The 20394-nt window shown below is 36.6% G+C and overlaps 1 protein-coding gene across 4 annotated transcripts in view; it reads left to right on the forward strand.

Moving 5' to 3' along the window:
• The window catches only part of LOC122551920 (titin), a 348465-nt gene that overhangs the window by 230659 nt on the left and 97412 nt on the right, over positions 1–20394 (forward strand). For all 4 annotated transcript variants that reach the window (XM_087988975.1, XM_087988977.1, XM_087988978.1 and 1 more), the window contains 31 exons: positions 18–287; positions 378–653; positions 1188–1324; positions 1436–1562; positions 1688–1954; positions 2413–2679; positions 4366–4629; positions 4730–4869; positions 5081–5207; positions 5415–5681; positions 5783–6049; positions 6165–6431; positions 6605–6744; positions 6847–6973; positions 8109–8251; positions 9233–9356; positions 9463–9729; positions 9851–9948; positions 14392–14560; positions 14657–14923; positions 15011–15277; positions 15951–16229; positions 16324–16732; positions 16832–16956; positions 17045–17311; positions 17422–17709; positions 17821–18120; positions 18221–18523; positions 18613–18800; positions 19744–19858; positions 19974–20258. In XM_087988975.1, coding sequence (XP_087845101.1) covers positions 18–287; positions 378–653; positions 1188–1324; positions 1436–1562; positions 1688–1954; positions 2413–2679; positions 4366–4629; positions 4730–4869; positions 5081–5207; positions 5415–5681; positions 5783–6049; positions 6165–6431; positions 6605–6744; positions 6847–6973; positions 8109–8251; positions 9233–9356; positions 9463–9729; positions 9851–9948; positions 14392–14560; positions 14657–14923; positions 15011–15277; positions 15951–16229; positions 16324–16732; positions 16832–16956; positions 17045–17311; positions 17422–17709; positions 17821–18120; positions 18221–18523; positions 18613–18800; positions 19744–19858; positions 19974–20258 — 6837 coding nt within the window. The remainder of the gene's footprint in view (positions 1–17; positions 288–377; positions 654–1187; positions 1325–1435; positions 1563–1687; positions 1955–2412; positions 2680–4365; positions 4630–4729; positions 4870–5080; positions 5208–5414; positions 5682–5782; positions 6050–6164; positions 6432–6604; positions 6745–6846; positions 6974–8108; positions 8252–9232; positions 9357–9462; positions 9730–9850; positions 9949–14391; positions 14561–14656; positions 14924–15010; positions 15278–15950; positions 16230–16323; positions 16733–16831; positions 16957–17044; positions 17312–17421; positions 17710–17820; positions 18121–18220; positions 18524–18612; positions 18801–19743; positions 19859–19973; positions 20259–20394) is intronic.

Genomic DNA, 20394 nt, shown 5'->3' on the forward strand with positions numbered 1-20394 from the left:
TCCCTAAAATATTTTAGAATTACCGGTGGCATTCTTTAAAACATTGGAAGAGGAAATAACCGTCTTCAAAGGACAGCCCCTATATTTGACTTGTGAACTGACTAAAGACAAACCAGTGATTTGGAAGAAGGACGGTGAACTTCTTCCAGAGGAATCTGAGAGGTACACGATTAGTGTTATTGGGTTGCAGCGTAGCATTACGATCACCAGTGCGGACTTCGATGATGCTGGAGTGTATTCTGTTGAGACTGCTAACATAAGATGTGAGGGTAAAGTTAATGTACAAGGTTAGTATATATTCACATTCTTGCATAATTGAGGCAACAGTGAAGGGATTTGAGGACTAGTTTTACTTTATATAAGTTTTTCCATTGCAGAAATTGTAAGGAAATGGTTTGTTAGACCAGTTCGGGACCAGAGGGTCAAACAGAAAGAAACTGCTGTTTTCGAATGTGAGATTGCAAAAGACACGCCAAACATCAAGTGGTTCAAAGGGGAAGAGGAGATTCCCATGGAACCCACTGCAAAAACTGAAATTAAGAAAGTTGGCAAAATTCTCACTCTTATTGTGAAAAATGCAACACCAGAAGATATGGGTGAATACACAGTGGAAATTGAGGGGCAGGCTTCAACAGCCAATCTGACTGTTGATGGTAAGTTTCCTAATTCTTGTAGAAATATATTCTCCTTTGTCCTTCCAACACTGATGATCTGTATGTTATTAATAATTTTAGGTAGGGTGCATACTTGATAGTCACACATCATAATTCCTACTATCATAAATTTTGGTCACCATTGTAAATTTTAATGTCAGTATTTCTCATTCTTTTCCTAAAGGATGGTAGCAGCAATCAGTCGCAATCCAGTTTTTAAACTAAATGCTGAATGTGGATAATGTCACAGGCAAATCACTATTTTAATAAAGTGTTTCTTGTTTTGTTTAATAATATGAAATAGACAGCTGTGACTAATGATTTTCATTTGTTCCATTATAGACTTAAACAGTTTTACATCATATAAGGGAACCATTGAGTAATTTGACTAAATCCTATTTCCTACCTTTTCTCTCTCAACTTTGAATTTTTTAAAGTATTTGAAACACAGTGTTGATTTTTCAAGTTTGCTTCTGACCATGTACTGTCGTCATTCTCGTCTAATGGGAAAATTACATTCTGTGCTCTCTTTAGAACGTGAGATCGACATACTTTCAGAACTGCAAAGTGTTGAAGTGTATGAGAAAGAAACAGCCACCTTTGAAACTGAGATCTCGCAGGACGTTCCAGTTGAGTGGAAGCTCAAGGGGGAGATCCTCCGCCCATCACCGGTAGGCTTTGCTTCAAAATTGAAATCTTTAGCCTGAGAAAAGAAAAATCAAGATTGTAAAGTTGTTTGTGAAAAACTTTTAAAATTCTGATTTTTTAAAAAACATTTTTAGACATGTGAAATGAAAGCGGAAGGCACAAAACGTTTCTTGATCCTTCATGATGTCAAACTGGATCAAGCTGGTGAAGTTGTCTTCAGGGCACGGAATGCCACATCTATTGCTTATCTGAGAGTGAAAGGTAACTCTTATTCTTGAAAGAAATATTCAGAGTAGTTTTCTATATGATGAAGGAGAATAAGGAATTTTAAAGAAAATGCTTTAGGAATTAATTTTGCTTTCACTAAAGTTTAATGTTCTTTCCAGAAATCGAACTTGACTTTGCGACACCACTGAAAGATGTCACAGTTCCTGAAAAACGTCAGGCACGATTTGAGTGTGTGCTTAACAAGGAGGTTCCCAAAATTCTGTGGTCGAAAGGTACCGACATTCTTAAGGCTGGTGATAAATATGATTTAGTTGTTGATGGAAAGAAGCACATTCTTGTTATCAATAACTCAGCCTTTGATGATGAGGGAGATTACACCGCTGAAATTGTGGGCAAGAAGTCAACTGCAAAACTGACTGTGACTGGTAAGTCTTTTTTTCTTAATTGCACTTCATTTTAAATCTCGTAGGGTCTCATTTAATTCAATTCCTCCACTTTGCTTATAGTTTGGTAATGTGACGTGGCATGTGTTTGTGAACTGCTATTCAAATACTTGTGGGATGTTTTTGTTTGTCCATAACTGATTTTGGATTTATTCTTCTGAAAATATGTATCCAATTAAAGATGTAAATCTTGTCATGCTGAATATGTCATGTAAGTTAAATTAAACCCTGAGTATGATTTGGGTCATGGGACTTGCCTTACACTTAAATTCAGGCTTCATTGTGTAGGTCAGAGAGTTACTGACCATAATAAAGAAAGAACTTGTATTTATATCATGGTTTGCATAGTTTTCAAAACACATGTAGATTTCAATTGAATTATTAAATAGGTGGTTTTGAATAATAGTAATAATTTCTACATTTGTTATTTCGTATTTCAGGTATGAGATTGAAGTTCATTACACCACTACAAGATCAGACAGTCAAAGAGGGTAACACGGCGCATTTTGAATTCGAGCTATCACATGAAAATCTACCAGTGACTTGGTACCGAAATGAAAAGAAAGTTCACCCAGGCAGAACAGTTCTGATCTCCACTGATGGGAAGAAGCATATGTTAGAAATTAAGGAGACGACTCTTGATGATACATGTCAAATACGAGCAGATGTTGCTCATCTATCCACAAAGGGTTTCCTGAATGTCATCGGTAAGAATTTTAAGTAAAGAAATTATTTATATTTCCATTTTGCAATGAGGCAGACACTTTGCGCAGGAAATAATCACAGAGCTTATTCACATAACTCTTATGGTGTAGAAGGAGCCATTCAGCTTATCATGGTTGCACCAGCTCTTCAAACAAGTATCATTACTTGGTGCTGATCACCTACTTACTCTAGTGCCCCTTGACAATATTTCTAACCGAATAATCATACAATGCCCTCTGGAATGCCTCACTTGTACCTGCTTTTACCACAATTCCAGACAGTGCATTTCACACCCTAACTACCAGCTAAGTGAAAAAGTTATTTCTATTATCATTCTTGTTCCTTTTGTGCCACACTTTACATCTACTTTCCCTTGTTCTTGTTCCATTGACAAGTGGAAATAGTTCTGTATCAACTCTATCCAGCCTGTTCATGATGTTGAAAATCTCTATCAAATCTCCTCTCAGCCTTCTTCTCTCCAAGAAGAACAGTCCCAACTTCTTCAGTCAATCCTCATTCCTCAAAGCATTCTTGTAAATTGCTTCACTTTCTCCATGCATTTACATCTTTCTTACAATGTAGCACCCATAAGCATACATAATTGTCCAGAGGCCTAGCAAGAGTGTTGTACTAATTCAACATCACTTCCTTGCTCCGCACTCTATTCCCCTATTAATAAAGCTGAGAACATTGCTTGATTTATTTACTGTTCCCTCCACTTGTCCTGCAATAATTGAATGATCTGTACATACTCACATCCAGGTCCCTCTGCTCCTGCACCCCATTTAGAATTGGGCTCACTAGTTTGTATAGTCTTTCAAAGTTCTTCCCACCAAAGTGAATCACCTCACACTTCTGTTCATTAAACCTCATTTGCCACCTACCTGTCCATCCACGGGCTTGTCATTGTCCTTTCTGAGTTTGATGACTTTAGTCAGATGGCTGGGTTTTCTGATATATTGATGGGAAAAAGATTTCCTACTGTTCCCTGGCAGCCTGGAGGAGAAGCTGCAGGAAGGCATTACTGAACTGTACAGCCTCTCTTGTCTGTTTGAGCCATGTTCTAGCTGTGTGCTCTCTACCTGACACCAGTCGCTGATCATGAGAAACATGCTGATGAGATTTGAGATGTGGAGAAAAAATTGGAAATGCATTTATGAAAGAAGAGGTTCCAACGGCAGGTTAAGTTTGAGGTACTGTTGAAGAAGAGACTGTTGACCCTGGATTGTATTCAGGACTGTAATTACATTTTGTTTTAGCAAAACTGATGATGCTGTGTAGAAATCAACACAGGCAGATCTAACTTCCATTTAAAGATGGCATTGCACTTCTGTTCCCATTAACTGATAGCAGGATAGGAGACTTTCTACCCCCCACCAAGGAATTGATCATGCCGCCATCTCCATCACTTTCTTGGCAAGCTACTACATTCCATCATGCCAGCTATTCCTGCTACTAACAGCAGTGCCCCCCACCTCCACACCCCAGTCACTGGGCCTGCAGCAGGACAACTGAATTCTGACCTTTATGTTGTGTACAATTTTTCACATAACTGTACAGCTAAAGCAAACACAAGGATATGAGGTGTTCCTGATTATTCGTTTCTTGAATAGTTGTAAAATTATCATTTTGTGAGAGACATTCACTTTCTCACAGCAGAACATCAGCTGTTTATCTTTCATCCACAGAGGCTGATCCTTATTTCACCGTGAAACTGCAAGATTATACTGCTGTCGAGAAAGATGAAGTCACCCTGGAATGTGAAGTCAGCAAGGATGTACCAGTAAAGTGGCTGAAGGATGGCAAGGAAATCATAGCATCAAAGACAGTTTCAATTAAAGCTGTTGACAAACGCCGTATTTTGACAATCAAAAAAGTTAACAATAAAGACAAGGGTACATTTGAGTGTGACTGTGGAACTGATAAGACAAAAGCCGTTTTGAATATTGAAGGTATGTACTTTATCAATGAGTATACTTAGATGTTTCAAGAATCACAACGTAACACATTTCCTTGATGTGTCGCTAAACACATTTTTAATACTGGTTACAGCTCGTATCATCAAGATACTGCGTCCATTGCATAATATAGAAATCTTTGAAGGTGAAAAAGCACAATTTGAAGTAGAAATTTCAGAAGATGATGTGCACCCTCAATGGAAGCTGAAGGGTGAAGCTTTGCAACTTTCACCTGTAAGTTGTTCTCTTAACACTCCTGCCTTTACATTGGCAGTAACAAATTTTACATCAGAATTGTGATAAAACAATATGATAAAATCTGCCTCCAAATAAACGTCCAGCCGAACTTTAGAGCCTGTATTGTAATTTCAAGAAGAAAGGTTGGAGTTAGTTTAATACAAATGAACTCCATATTAATGTATTTCGAATTATTTTGTATTGACAGCAATGTGAGATTATCGAGGATGGCAAGAAGCACATTTTGACGCTGTACAATTGCAAGCTAAGTGATTCTGGAGAAGTTTCATTCCAGGCTGCTAATGCTACTTGTATGGCCACTCTGAAAGTCAAAGGTATTCTTATAATTTATTTAGAAGAATTTGTAATCTTTTTCTAAAGATATAATTATTTAAATCCAGGCGAGTAATTTAGCACTTTAGTTCTGTCCCTGTAAACAGAGTGTGTGATTTCCATCTGTAACATATGTATTTGAAAATGTATATATTTTCGTCCCTGTGGGTTATTAGTCTAATCTCTTAACTTCTTACACTCTCTTTCAGAAATTCCACTCACCTTCATTGTACCACTTGAAGATGTGAAAGTATATGAGAAAGATGAAGCAAAGTTTGAATGTGAAGTGTCCAGAGAGCCCAAAACATTCCGTTGGCTGAAAGGAACTGAGGAGATTAAACCTAGTGATAAATTTGAAATGCTAGTGGAAGGAACGAAACATACATTGTTAGTTAAACAAGCTGCATTTGATGATGAGGCAAAATATATGTTTGAAGCAGAGGACAAGAGGACAAGTGGAAAACTGAGTATTCAAGGCAAGTGAATGGATTAAAACAGGAAGATATAAATTCCTTAGTAGATAAATCATTCTCTTGTTAATGTAGCTTTAATTTGAAAAAAAATGTTTTATTCATAGGCATACGCCTTGAATTCACCAAACCTCTTGAAGACCAGACGGTAAAAGAACGTGAAACAGCAGAATTTGTCACTGAGCTGTCTCATGACAACATACCAGTTGTGTGGTACAAAAACGACCAACGTCTACATCCAAGTAGGTCAGTGACTATGAAGGATGAAGGCAAAATCCATTCTATCACCTTCAAAGATGTGACCATTGATGATACTTCCCTCATCAAAGTTGAAGCTATGGATAAAAGTTCAGAAGCCAAACTCACTGTACTCGGTAAATACAGTATATATGGGAACACATGAACTATTTTTGCTACCAAACTTTGAACTGAAACATTGTTTTCCTTATTTGACCTCTCTAATTTGCCTTTACTTTCTGACTTTCCTAGAGGGTGATCCATATTTTATCAGCAAATTGCAGGATTATACAGCTGTAGAAAAAGATGAAGTTATCTTCCAATGTGAGGTCAGTAAAGCTGCTGCTCCAGTTAAATGGTTTAAGGATGGAAAAGAGCTGATTCCTTCAAAGAACCTTCAGATTAAAACAGATGGAAAGAAACGCATCTTGATCCTCAAACGGGCGCTGAAGAGTGATCAGGGACAATATTCATGTGACTGCGGCACTGACAACACATCAGCCAAACTAAATATTGAGGGTAAGAATAACTAGATGGTGTCTTATGTATAGTACTTAGAAATACACAATTACCTGTCCCGTTTTATTGTTTTAACAAGACTTGCATTTTTATTAACTGAGATGCTTTTGTTTTAAAAAATAATAATGATGTGCTGTTCCTTGACAATAACAATTTACATTATTTTGCTTCAGAACGTGATATTAAAATACTACGTCCACTGTATAGTGTTGAAATCACAGAAACTGAAACTGCCCATTTTGATACTGAAATTTCTGAAGATGATGTACATGGCAATTGGAAGCTGAAGGGGGAGAATTTACAAGAATCTCCTGTGAGTTTTAACATGAGAGAGAATTGTTATTTCTATTTTTCATCATTATCACCATCTTCCTTCCTTCAAAGCTTTACATGTTTTTTTTTCATAACTATTTAGGATGTAGAGATTAAAAAAGAAGGCACAAAACATTTTCTTTCACTGTACAATGTGCGCATGGATCAAGCTGGTGAAGTTGACTTTCAGGCCGCTAATGCCAAAACCAGTGCTCATTTGAGAGTCAAAGGTAGATAGCTCCTTAATATTGCATATCAAGAATATTCATAGTCAAGAAATGTACACTTATAAAATCTTTAAGAAATATTAATACTTTATTGGGAGAGAGGGAAGTGGTGGCCTAGTGGTGTAATTGCTGGACTGTTAAACCAGAGACCCGATTAATGTTTTCAGGACGTGGGTTCAAATCCTACCAAGGCAGATCATAGAATTTGAATTCAATACAAATCTGGAATTAAGAGTGATGATGACCAGAAAACATTGCCAATTGTCAGAAAAACCTGTCTGGTTCACTAATGTCCTTTAGGGAAGGAAACTACCATCCTTACCTGGTCTGGGCTACATGAGACTCCTGACCCACAGCAATGTGGTTGACTCTGGATGGGCAATAAATACTGGCTTAGCCAGTGATGCACTCATCCTGTGAATGAATTTTTTCAAACTTATCTTTCCATGAATGTTTTAAATATCCTATGATATTTTTCATTTTGATGAAGTTCTCCAAAATTATTGACCATCCTAGTAATCAAATAGTGGGATACATTGTTTGCTGTTTAATGTTTGGATGTTGAATAAGCCCCTATGTCCACATTTTTGGAAAATGCTGAAAGGCTGAATAGAATTGGGATGGAAATGTGTTGCTGGAAAAGCGCAGCAGGTCAGGCAGCATCTAGGGAACAGTAGAATCGACGTTTCGGGCATTAGCCCTTCTTCAGGCTAATGCCCGAAACGTCGATTCTACTGTTCCCTAGATGCTGCCTGACCTGCTGCGCTTTTCCAGCAACACATTTCCATCTCTGATCTCCAGCATCTGCAGACCTCACTTTCTCCTGAATAGAATTGGGATGCAACCATGTGGAACCAATCATATCAGAAAATAATTTTGGACCCATTGTTCCTTAAATAGCAAGAGGGAAAAGTATTGCAAGCAGTCTCAATAACATAGACCAGGTTTACTGTATTACTTGTCAGTAAATAAAATGTGCAAATACAGGTTTAAAATTCACTTGTTGCCCTGTCAGAAAGCCTTGGTCATCTGGATAGTTAAATAGTTACAGTCTCCTGTGAATGTTTAAATGCATCTTTAAATTAGAAAAGCAACTTTCTTGAGACTAACGGCATACCAATCTCTTTTGTATTCAAAGCTCGAGTGATCGGTTTACTTAGACCTCTCAAGGATGTGACAGTTACTGCTGGAGATTCAGCTACCTTTGAATGTGAACTATCATATGAAGGAATTGAAGTCCAATGGTTCTTGAAGGACAAGTTACTTGAACCCAGTGAAAGAGTATGTTGAGAAGTATTTTGTGTTGTTTCAGAATTCATAAAATTCACAGAGAATTTAAATTTAGATTTAATGTGATTTACTTGCACAATTACTCTGAGATTTTATTCATTATTGTTTTTGGTGGTTTGCAATTCCATTTTGGGAATTATCTACGCCATTTCAAGAAATAATGAGCTTTTGACTAACTCATGAAATTTAAACTATTGGGTATTACAAATAAATAAACCTCTGCATTAAACAATGTATACTCTGTAATATTCACTATGTGTGGAAAGCATGAATTAGACAAAATGATGAAATGCATAACAAGATGTTTTAGTTGTTGGAGATTTGAAATCAGAACAAGGAAATATTGAAATATTGACAAGGGTATCAATATCAGATACCAGTATCTGACCTTGTAATATTCATTTTAATGGTACCTTAAGAAAAGTAGCCATTTATAAAGTGTGTATTAAAATTGATGCAATCTGTGGTACTGAGCTGGTAGTATTATTGACTGCCATCCTTTGTAATCGGCAAAACATGGCTAATATTCATGAGCTCTATGAATATTAAGCAACTTTTATTTTTATGCTTCAAAAATCCATACAGTAATGGAATGATTAATGTATGTTTGCCAAAGCCTTGAATTTGTAAAACCAAATATCACTAAAATAAATACACAATAAACTTATTCTGCTTTCATTTATCCAAACTTTATGCAAAAAATGCAAGGATAAATTTTAAATCAAATAAAGCATGAGAAATTTAAAAAACTAAAGAATGCACAGAATTGTAATATAATTTCTTGGTATTTTGAAACAGTTGAAACATTGTAGTAGATTTACAAATGCTTGATATATTCCCACCGGTTGAAAGCAGGAAAGCGTAATCAGTATCCAAGTGTAATTGTTGTTTCAACTAGTTATCTTGTAACTATTTTAAATATGATTTGCATAGTAAATTTGCTAATGATCTAAAACACTTATTTTGGATCAGGTTGTTACTCGTTCTGAAGGCAGAGTGCACACCTTCACCCTCAGAAATGTCCAATTAGAAGAGGCTGGTGCAGTCAAACTCACTGCTAAAGATTTTGCAACATCTGCTAAACTTATCGTTAAAGGTGCGTGATGTGCCATGCTAATTAAATATTAGGGTTTTTTAAAAAAACTATATTTGACCACATTTTTACAATTGATGCATTAAATCTTAATTTAAATCTTACGCAGAACCACCAGTTGAATTCACTAAGCCTCTGGAGGATCAGACAGTTGAAGAAGAAGCCACTGCTGTATTGGAATGTGAGGTGTCCAGAGAGAATGCCAAAGTTATATGGCTGAAGGATGGAAAAGAAATTCATAAAACTAAGAAATATGAAATGATTGTTGATGGAAGAGTTAGAAAGCTTATTATCCATGATTGCAAACCTGAAGATGCTAAAACATATACATGTGATGCCAAAGACTTCAAGACTTCCTGTTTCCTCACAGTGGAACGTAAGTAATTAGTGAACTTAAATCAATGGTGTACACTGTTCATAACAAAAGCATTCTGCTCTCACATTACTGATAAATTTGTTGCTATTTCTGTACCAGTAAGATCTTGTTTCTTTCACAGCTCCTCGTGTTGAATTTATAAAGCCTCTGACTGATCTTGAGGTGAAAGAAAAGGAAGTTGCCAAATTTGTGTGTGAAGTTTCACGTGAAAATGCAAAGGTTTGCTTTCTACTTAAATTGTAATATTCATTTTTATTTTTTAATTTTCCCATTATGTTAATAACTAAATCCCAATGATGTTAATTTAAGAAAAGTGATGGATTAGATAATGTTACATTTCTTGCTGTGAGATCCATATGTTTTCACTTTCAATTCACTTGCAGTGTATTATTGCAATTGATGGGTCTTTATGGTAAATTTCCCTGTAGACCTTCTGGTGCGATGGTAGTTCCCTCACTTTAAAGTCTGAAATTTACTCAGTTTCCAAATTTCAATTTTTTCAGGAGTGTGGCTGCATGAATACACAACGTCACTAATTCTCATTTCTTCTGCCCATGTGCAGACTATCAGTGCCAAATTATCCATGCATGATCCCACGACAGGGCCAGGACTGTCCTCGGCCCAAACAACCCTTCCAAATGCCATCAATGAGCTCTCTAGCCTGAGATATCTTTACCCACTCCATTCCATGTTCCTGCATTAGTCCCAGTGTTCCCAAAGTTCGTATGCAGGTTATGTTGTGATTCACTATCTTTACAATAGCCACAGACTTTGAGGTCTTCTCCATGAATGCAGGGTATCGTTATCGTGTTCCTATGATCATGAGGTACTCACACTCAAATGTGCCTCATGGTATTTTTCAAGAGTAGCACAAGGTTCTGAAGTTCGTAACCAATGGCCCAACTTCAGAATTCTCAAGGCTGCAGTTGCATTCTGTCTTCCCTATTTGGCTTTTTGGTGTTGGGCCAGGCCAAAAATTGTGAATCCTGTTCCCCAATGCTAGCAAAGACACAATTCTGGAAACTATTTATTAATTGTTAAATAACACCGCTCTAGACTTCTTCTGTTTACAGCCTCATAACTGTTACAACACGGAGAACAAACCCCTCTGTCAATTAAAACTAAACACCCAGAAAAGCTCGCCTCACCTCATTATCTGTTAAAATGTGAGTGAGTGACAGACAATTCCTAATTTCCACTATTTAAAGAAAAATAACAATTTATTTTCCTAACAGAACTATTAACAAACTGAACACTCCTTCCCATAATTGAACACAATCCTATTAACATGCTGTTCCAATAAAACAATTATTAAACATTAATCTCAAGTCCATGCAGTATCTGTCTTCTCCACTGTCTTCAATCTCTGTTTGCTGATCTCCCTGGTCTTCTTTCTTTTTACTGCGAGTAAGTTTTACAGGAAATGGTACCTTTTCATATAGAGTGTCTTCTAATTTCTTTGAGAACAAGATGTTAGATGGGCGGTTAGCATGCCGGATCTATGGCAGTTGCTCTGCTGTTCAGTAGCAGTTGCTCCGACCAATTTTCAAAATGTTCATGATTTTTATACCTCCCAACATCATACCCTCTCATTGGTCCATGTTGTCAAAACAATAAATTCAAACTCAATTGGGTTTTATTATCCAGGTCATGATTTAAATTAGTTTTTCAAATTTGAATTGTTGTCAAAACAGCAACCAAAACTCAAGTATCCATTTAACAGCCAATTGTTACATCTATCTATTTTGGAACAGCCCGTCTCCCAGCTGTTCTATTCAGGCAACTGAGCCTGCATTTCAAATTCAGTCCAAACTTCAGAAAACACTTCTATTTTAGCATGAACATGCACTCATTCAACTTTGTAACACAACATTCTACATGCTCCTGGAAATGTTATTATGACTCATTAAGTGGAAACTTACCTGTAAAACAAGTTTCAGGCATTTAACCAAAAAAACCAATGTTCAAATTTCTTTAAAACTTACATGGTTGCATCAGTCAAATTGGGTGTTCCCTCTAATTTAATTTATAAAGAAATAAAAATAAACAATCAGTAAAATTATTACCAGTCCCTACTCTACTCATATAAAACACTCTGACTCTGAACTTGCAAATTCTACAGTTGTAAAACAATCACTGAAAACAGAGCAAGGAGAGCAATATGAAAAATATTTACCTGGATTCAGTCATTAAGTCAGGCCAGAGATCAGACAATCCAAACCAACCACCATAACCAAAAAGATTTCAATCAACCTCCGCAAACTGATGTCTAAGTTGGAAGAGGATCAATGATTGCATCAAAAAACTGTATCAGATGTCGCTAAGCTACAGTCCACATAGTGACTACTCTGTCACCATTCCTGAGTGTGTATTGTTATCACAGTTATAGAAAAGACCAGCCAGGACAAAGGCTATGGGAACAGAAGCATAGCTGTAATGTTACTGGACTGGTAAGAGGCTAGAGTCATGGCCCTGGATTTCCCCAAGAGTTGAGTGATCCCAGTGCCAAAGTAGAAAGTGGAGCCCAAACTTGGGCATTGACCTTGGCACCAGAAATTACAAGGTACACCTTGCCTAATCCTCCTCTCTAATTAGGAGAGCTGTTCCACAGCCTGCCAAATAACAGCCTGATATAGGCATATTCAGACAATTATGCCTTCCAACCAATGTCCAAAACTCTTCCATTGTCTTCCATTGATTTGCCCTATCCACACCAACAGAATAGACCCATCAGAGCTGATGGCACAGTGATGTTCAGTACTAAGCAGCATTAAGAGTCATCAATATTGACTCTGATCTGAATGACATAGACAAAAATGGGCAAGGAAACCTCCTGCTGAATCTCAATTATGGCCTTCCCTCAACCGGAAAATAGTATTCTTACATATGTAACATCAATTGGAATAAACTCTGAGGGTAACAAGGAATACAGAATCTAGCTGAGGATGCAACCTTGCCCACGTCCTAAGTTTTAATTATACAGTGGCCTGTAATTTCCTCAGAGCTTTCCAAACGGTTCACAATCAACATAGTACCTCTAATTACATAGAATCTACTGCATAGAAACAGGCCATTCAGTCCTATCACAGTATCTATGCTCCGAGCAGAATCACACAATTATACTGGTCAGAATGAGGACATTCGACCCATCAGTGTGCACCACCACCTTTGGTATAAATTACTAATACCTTGGTGTGTACAACACAATTTCAAACTCTGCAGTCAATATGAAACATAGAAAGTTGTGAGGATGGTGTACAAATTCAAAAATACAAGGATTTTTGGAACAGATGGACAAATGGCAGAGGAAATTCCAAACAAAAAAGTATGAAATTATTCATCTTGGTAGGGAGAATGGAGAGAGACAAAGTAAAATACAGTACAAATTTAATGGAAGTACAGGAGTAGAGGTTTATTTGTGCAAAATTCCTCGAAGGTGCCTGGACAGATTGAGGGCATGGTTAATAAAGCATACCACATCCTGTACTTTATCAATAGGACAATTCCTTTGAAGGAATAACCTGATTAGTTCCACATCCCTTCCTCCCTATAGTCCTGTACATTTTTCAATTCCAGAAAATAATCCAATTCATTCGTGAGTGCCTTGCTATCAGTCACTCCTATCAGACAGTGCATTCCAAATCTTAAGCACTTCCTGCATGAATACGTTTTTCCTCATGCCTCCTTGCTTCTTTTGCCAGTGACCTTAAATCTGTGCCTTCTGGTTTTCAATCTTTCCTCCAATGATTTGTCTATTCCATCTCCTCTGTTGAATAATTTTGAATACTTCTGTCAAACCCCCTCTCAACCTTCTCCTTTTCAAGGAAAACAGCATGACTTCTCGAATCTGTTTGCATAGCTGCAGTTCCTCCTCCCTGGAAACATTTTCGTGAATTGATTCTGCGCACTCTCTAATGCCTTCGCATCCTTCCCAAAGTGTGATGTTCAGATCTGGACTCTAGCTCAAATTAAATTAGTGTTTTATGCAAGTTTACCATACACCCTTGCTTTTTGTATGTTTTGTTCTATTGATAAAATCAAAGTTACTGTATATTTCATTAACCATGTACTCAATCTGTCCAAGGTATTCATCATTTATGCCATTTGGTTCATCTGATTGTCATTTACCTTCTCATATCTTTCCATTCCTGACATTCTCATGTATTTACCTAGTTTCCCTATAACTGCATAATGTTATTCAGATTCTTTGCTGTGTGGACAGAAACTATAACTTCCCATGACTTGTGATGAAACAGAAAAGAGGGTTCTTTGCGCTGTCAAATTTGGTATCAACAATGATTATGTTCCACAAAAAGTTCCCAAATACACTTAGAAATATGAGGACCTGATCTGATTCATCTCTGCAAATATGTCATCTGACCTTAACTAAAAGTTACAATGACAATTGCTGTTGCTATGTTTAGGAGATTCCAAGAACATTGGTATTGCTTATTACACCAGTGTCACTTTCAGCATATAATGCTATGGCACCTATATTGACTTCTAGACTCCAATTCCTTCATTATCAGATTTGTAACACATCTTTCTGAGTAAATTTGAAGACAATATCTTTAGTATTTTGAACTTGCTTCACATACTGTTCTATAAGAAGATTCATACAATGATCCTGAGCAAAACATTATATGTTTTCAATTATTTTAGGTGCGCTGGTTTAAAGATGGTGTCGAAATAAGAAAAGGTAAAAAATATGACATCGTTGCTAAAGGAGCAGAGAGAATGCTCATCATTCACAAGAGCAGCTTTGATGATGAAGCTGAATATGAATGTGATGCAAGAACAGCTAAAACATCTGGATTGCTAACAGTTTTAGGTAATCAGTCAGATCAATGCAGAATTGAAATATGTTCAGAAATACATTTTAGATGTTATTTATACATCTGTACTCATATACAATTTTTTTTTGCAGAAGAGGATGCTTTCTTTACAAAGAACCTTGTGAATGCTGAAGTTACTGAAACAAACAATATTAAATTGATTTGTGAAGTTTCTAAACCAAATGCTGAAGTAACTTGGTACAAGGGAGATACCGAATTGCCTGAAGTTGGTCGATATGAACAGCTTACAGATGGCAAAAAGCGAATTTTAGTAATTCAGAACACTAATCTGGATGATGCTGGTGAATATAACTGCAGACTCCGAACTGCTCGGACTTCATGTGAACTTCAAGTTCATGGTATGTAACATGGTCAGTTCTGATATGGGTTTATTTTTACAACCAAGCCTTAATTTTATCCAATGTAATTTATTAATTTTATTGCAGAGCTGGCACCAGAGTTTATTTCTAGACCACAAAATCTGGAGGTAGTAGAAGGAGACAAAGCAGAGTTTACCTGTTCAGTATCAAAAGAAGCCTATGAAGTGAAATGGTTTAGAGGTGATAAAGAGCTTAAATCAGATGATAAATATCAAATCATATCTGATGGCAAAAAGCGAGTGCTCATTATCATGGACTCCATACTAAAGGATGAAGGAACTTACGCTGCCATGATTGGTAACTCAAAAGCACCAGCAGAACTGACAGTTATTGGTAGGTCATATAAATAAATTGTTTGTGTATAACAGCTAGCATGAAAATTGACAGTAAATTGTATTTGCACCATCAAATTACATTGAATCTTGCTGAAAAGAGAGACAAGTTGTCAAATCCATTCATCTTGCACCCATCAAGACAAAAGCAAGTTTCAACTGGCCAAAACAATGAATACCACAGAAGAAAAAAAAACTCTTATACATAAGTGAATGTTTTAACTACTGTCATATCACAAAATTGTTACGACACATAAATTGGCCATTCAGCCCATCATGTCTGCACTGGATCTTTAACCTAGTCCCAATCTCCTGATATTATTCCTATACTCTTGCATACTATTGCTGCCTAAATGATTATTGCAAAAGGTGGAACTGTAATGTTTGATATGATTGACATTGCTTCACCAGGTCTCTTGCTGGATTGCCTAGACATTTATCCAAAACAGGCAGAAGTAACCATTTCTGATAAGAATTGGTTAGTTCAATTAGCTAGATGGCTAGAATATGGTTTAGAATAATGCCAACAACATTAGTTGGATTATTAGTGTGACTCTTCCCTCATGTTAATGTTGGAGGAATAATTGCTTTTTACAAGTAGATAAGTACATGCAAAAGTAGTTACTGAAACTAAGTTAGTTCATATTTTGAATAAACTTGTTTTTTTTTCTCAGAACGTCTTAGGATAATAACTCCTATCAAAGACCAAGTAGCCACAGAAGGACAAGAAATTGTATTTAATTGTGAAGTTAACACTGAAGGTGCCAGAGCCAAGTGGTTTAAAAATGAAGAAACTATCTTCGATAGTCCAAAATATATTATGCTCCAGAAAGATTTAGTTTTTACTCTCAGAGTCAGAGATTCGCAGAATGTTGATCAAGGAAAGTACACCATTGCACTAACAAATCATCGAGGTGAACATGCACAATGTTCAGCAATGTTACAAGTAGAAGGTAAATACTTTTTCTTGAATTTTAGACAGCTATACAAACATAATGCAAGTAAAGTGCTATAAGCATTATCCTCTTTTTAATCTAATTTAACCAGAGGAAGAGCTAAAAATCATTGAACCTCTTGAAGATTGTGAAACAATGGAGAAGAAGTCTGTCACCTTCTGCTGCAAAGTGAACCGTGAAAATGTCACTCTAAAATGGATGAAAAATGGGGAAGAAATTACATTGGACAAGAAATTTCTATACAAAATTGACAAGAAAAAGCATTCTCTTCTCATTAGAAACTGCGCATTCAAAGATGAAGGTGAATACACTGTAATTGCTGGAAAAGACAAATCAGTTGCAGAACTTCTTATCACAGAAGCACCGACAGATTTCGTTCAGCATATTCAAGATCAGACTGTAATTGAGTTTGAAGATGCCACATTTGAATGCCAGTTGTCTAAAGAAAAGGCAGCAGTGAAATGGTACAGGAATGGCAGAGAGCTCAGAGAAAACAAAAAGTATGTTTCCGTTTATTTTCTTTGTTTAAACAAAAGCTGTCATTCATCAAAGTTTCATAGAGAACGTATTCATCATTCATAATCTTGTTACATTGACAGGTATAAGTTTGAAAAAGATGGTAGTTTTCACAGACTTATTATAATGGAATGTCGACCAGAAGATGAGTGTGAATATTCCTGTGGTGTTGAAGAGAGACGTTCAAGGGCTAGACTTTTTGTTGAAGGCAAGTACTGATTTAGATAAACAAGTGTACCATACCAATTTTTAAAAATCAGAAAATGCAAGGCTAGTTATTATTTTTCTCTTCCCAGAAATCCCAGTTGAGATCATCAGACCTCCACTAGATATTTTTGAGGCTCCAGAATCAGATGTTATTTTTGAAGCTGAATTAAACAAAGATAAAGTTGAAGTCAAATGGCTGAGAAATAATATGATAATCGTTCAGGGTGATAAACATCAAATGATGAGTGAAGGAAAGGTCCATCGGTTGCAGGTTTGCAACATCAAACCACGTGATCAGGGCGAATACAGATTTGTTGCCAAAGATAAATATGCAAACGCCAAACTGGAACTTGCAGGTATGTTAGTTTGAACGCTTTGAGCATTCTTGTGAAATATTTCCTTTTCTATCACTGTTTACACTTTAAAGATTTGACATATATTTGACCTTTCAATCTTCTCATTATAGCGGTGCCAGTAATCCAGGTGACAGATCTGAACCTTGTAATTGATGCTGGAAAACCATTCACAATGACACTTCCATATAATTCTTACCCACGAGGTGAAGCTGAATGGTTCAGGGAAGACAGTGCTACTTCTAATTATGTCAGCCTGCCCAAACAGAACATTCATACAACTGCAGATACCACTAATTATAGACTTTTTGATCCAAAGAGAACTGACAGAGGAAGATACAAAATTATTATTCGTAATAAACATGGAAAGGGTGAAGCATTTATAAATTTGGATGTTATTGGTGAGCATTCTTTGTTATGCATACATTCTATAATTATTATGCGACAAAATGTTTTCATAAAATACCTTCTAAAATATATTTCCTAAAATAATTTTTTTTGTCATTTTACAGATGTACCAGGCCCAGTCCAGAATTTGAAAGTAATAGATACGAGTGATGGTGAGGTCAGTCTTGCTTGGGATGAACCTGAGACTGATGGTGGCAGCAGAATCTTTGGCTATGTTGTAGAACGTCGTGACATATTGCGCAAAACATGGACTTTAGTTACTGATCATGCTGACAATACCGAATTTACAGTGACTGGCCTCCAAAAAGGAGTAGAGTATCTATTCCGCATCAGTGCAAGGAACAGAATAGGTACAGGTGAACCTGTGGAAACTGACACACCTGTTGAAGCAAAGAACAAGTTTGGTAAGTACCTAACCATATATGTTCACTTGCTTAAATTATTAATTCCAAATTATTTCTGTGGATCAGTGCACAAAATAACAAAAAATGTTTTTTCTATCAGATGTACCTGATGCACCATTGAATGTCCAAGTGAAAGATGTGAACAAATTTGGTGCCACCATTACTTGGGAACCACCAGAGTATGATGGAGGAGCAGAAATCACTAATTATGTTATTGAATTCCGTGACAGAACCTCTGTCAAATGGGAACCAGCTATGACCACCAAAGCTGATGAACTCACTGCTCAGCTGAATGACGTAGTGGAAAACAGAGAATATATATTCCGTGTCAGAGCAGAAAACAAAGCAGGTGTAGGAAAACCCAGCGCAGCTTCACGTTCTGTGAAGATTATGGATCCAATATGTTAGTATCTTTTCAAAGATATATGTTTTTGTAAGAAATTCTTTCCAGTCTTTAAATTAGTGCATTTACTAACTGATTTTCTTCTCCAGCCAAGCCAAGTCCACCCATTGAATTTACCTCATCAAATCAAACCAAAGAATCTGTGCAGTTGAAATGGGAACCTCCGCTTAAAGATGGAGGAAGTCCAGTACTGGGCTACATCATTGAACGACGTGAAGAAGACTCAGATAAATGGACTCCCTGTAATATAAGACTTGTTCCTGAAACAACATTCAAGGTTATTAGCTTTCTTAAATCTATAAATGTATCAGTGTTGATTCACTGAGGGCTAAAGGTAACTGTTGGTCCAGTGGAATTTTAGAACACAGTTCACCCACAATCCATCATCAAGACTGATTGTCAGCTGCTGCTGAATACTGGTCCCTCAGCAGCTCTTCTTCCTAGATTTCTGACACACATTTGTGCATTGATCTATAAAGCACTAGGTAACTGCAACATTCTACATAGCATTGCCCTAACTGATGGGTCATATGAGTGTTTTGGAATCAAGAACAAGCTTTCTCTTAACATGTCTAGACATAAGAAATAACCTGGAGAACATTTGCTTAGTTTAATTTTGCAGAGTTACAGGTGGAATTTAAAAATAAATTGATCTTCAGTTGTGAACAACATCATTGTTTACTTCCTTTGCACATCCCTATTTGCTAAAATCATATTGAAACAACCAGATGATGTAGAACTAGAGTGATATTTAGGCCAGACTCAGGCCAGATTCAGGAAATCATTTAATTAGGGATGGGAATTTGCGATGGATGTAGGTCAGAGAACTTTGAGTAAGTGAAGGTTTGTCAAGCATGGACTTCAGTGACCTGGTGAAGAAATGAGGCCCTGAGGTATTGAAAGTATATGCAACAATTTTATTGGTGATGCAGGATGTTAAGGAAGACAAGATGGGAATCAGACTGCAGACTTCAAGTGGAAGTGAGTTGATGCCAAGGTTGGGAAAAAGTTGAATACTGATAACTTTTGAAGAGTGAATGGAATTATAAAGATGATGGAGAAGGTTGAGGAAAGTCAAGAATAGGTTTTAAAGTTGAGTTTTGCAAGATACATTTGAGTCTTCAACATATAAGGCCTTATACTTGTGATGACTGGAAAAAACCTTCTAAGATATTAGTACTTTTTTGATATTCCATCTATTTTAATTTTTGACATTACAGGTTACTGGTCTGAAGAAAGGAGTAAAATATTATTATAGGGTATCTGCTGAGAATGCAGCAGGGGTTTCTGATCCTGCTGATACTCTTGGACCGCTAACAGCTGATGATCCTCACGGTAATGAATCTCCTTTTCTAAATAAGAATGTATTAAAGGCTACAAAACTGAGTTTCTTTTTTAAATTATGACAATTTGTATAACATTTTAAGATTGGTTACATTTTCCATTTTAGTGGCTCCTACCTTGGACTTGAGAGCATTCAAAGATGGGCTTGAAGTCATTGTTCCAGAACCACTGAAGATTCGTGTACCTATCTCTGGCTATCCTGTACCCATTGCAAAATGGGCAGTCAATGATAAACCTCTTGAAAGCAGTGATCGTGTGAAGATGGAGACAACTGCAACATATACACAACTGGTCATTTCTCCCAGTGAGCGTCCCGATAAAGGATTGTATAAATTGACACTGGAAAATGATGTGTCATCTGTCACGGGAGAAATTAATGTAAACGTAATTCGTAAGTATCTGAATATTTTCAGAACACAATAATCATTTCAAGATGATTCTACAGTAGTTTCCACATACAGTACAATCTTTAACATTTAAGTTCAGAGAAGTAACTGCAAATATAATCAGAGATGAGTTTGCAGAGG

This window comes from Chiloscyllium plagiosum, unplaced genomic scaffold (genome assembly GCF_037043375.1).
Source record: "Chiloscyllium plagiosum isolate Xiang-an unplaced genomic scaffold, Cpla_swu_hap1 HiC_scaffold_7, whole genome shotgun sequence".
Lineage (NCBI taxonomy): Eukaryota > Metazoa > Chordata > Chondrichthyes > Orectolobiformes > Hemiscylliidae > Chiloscyllium > Chiloscyllium plagiosum.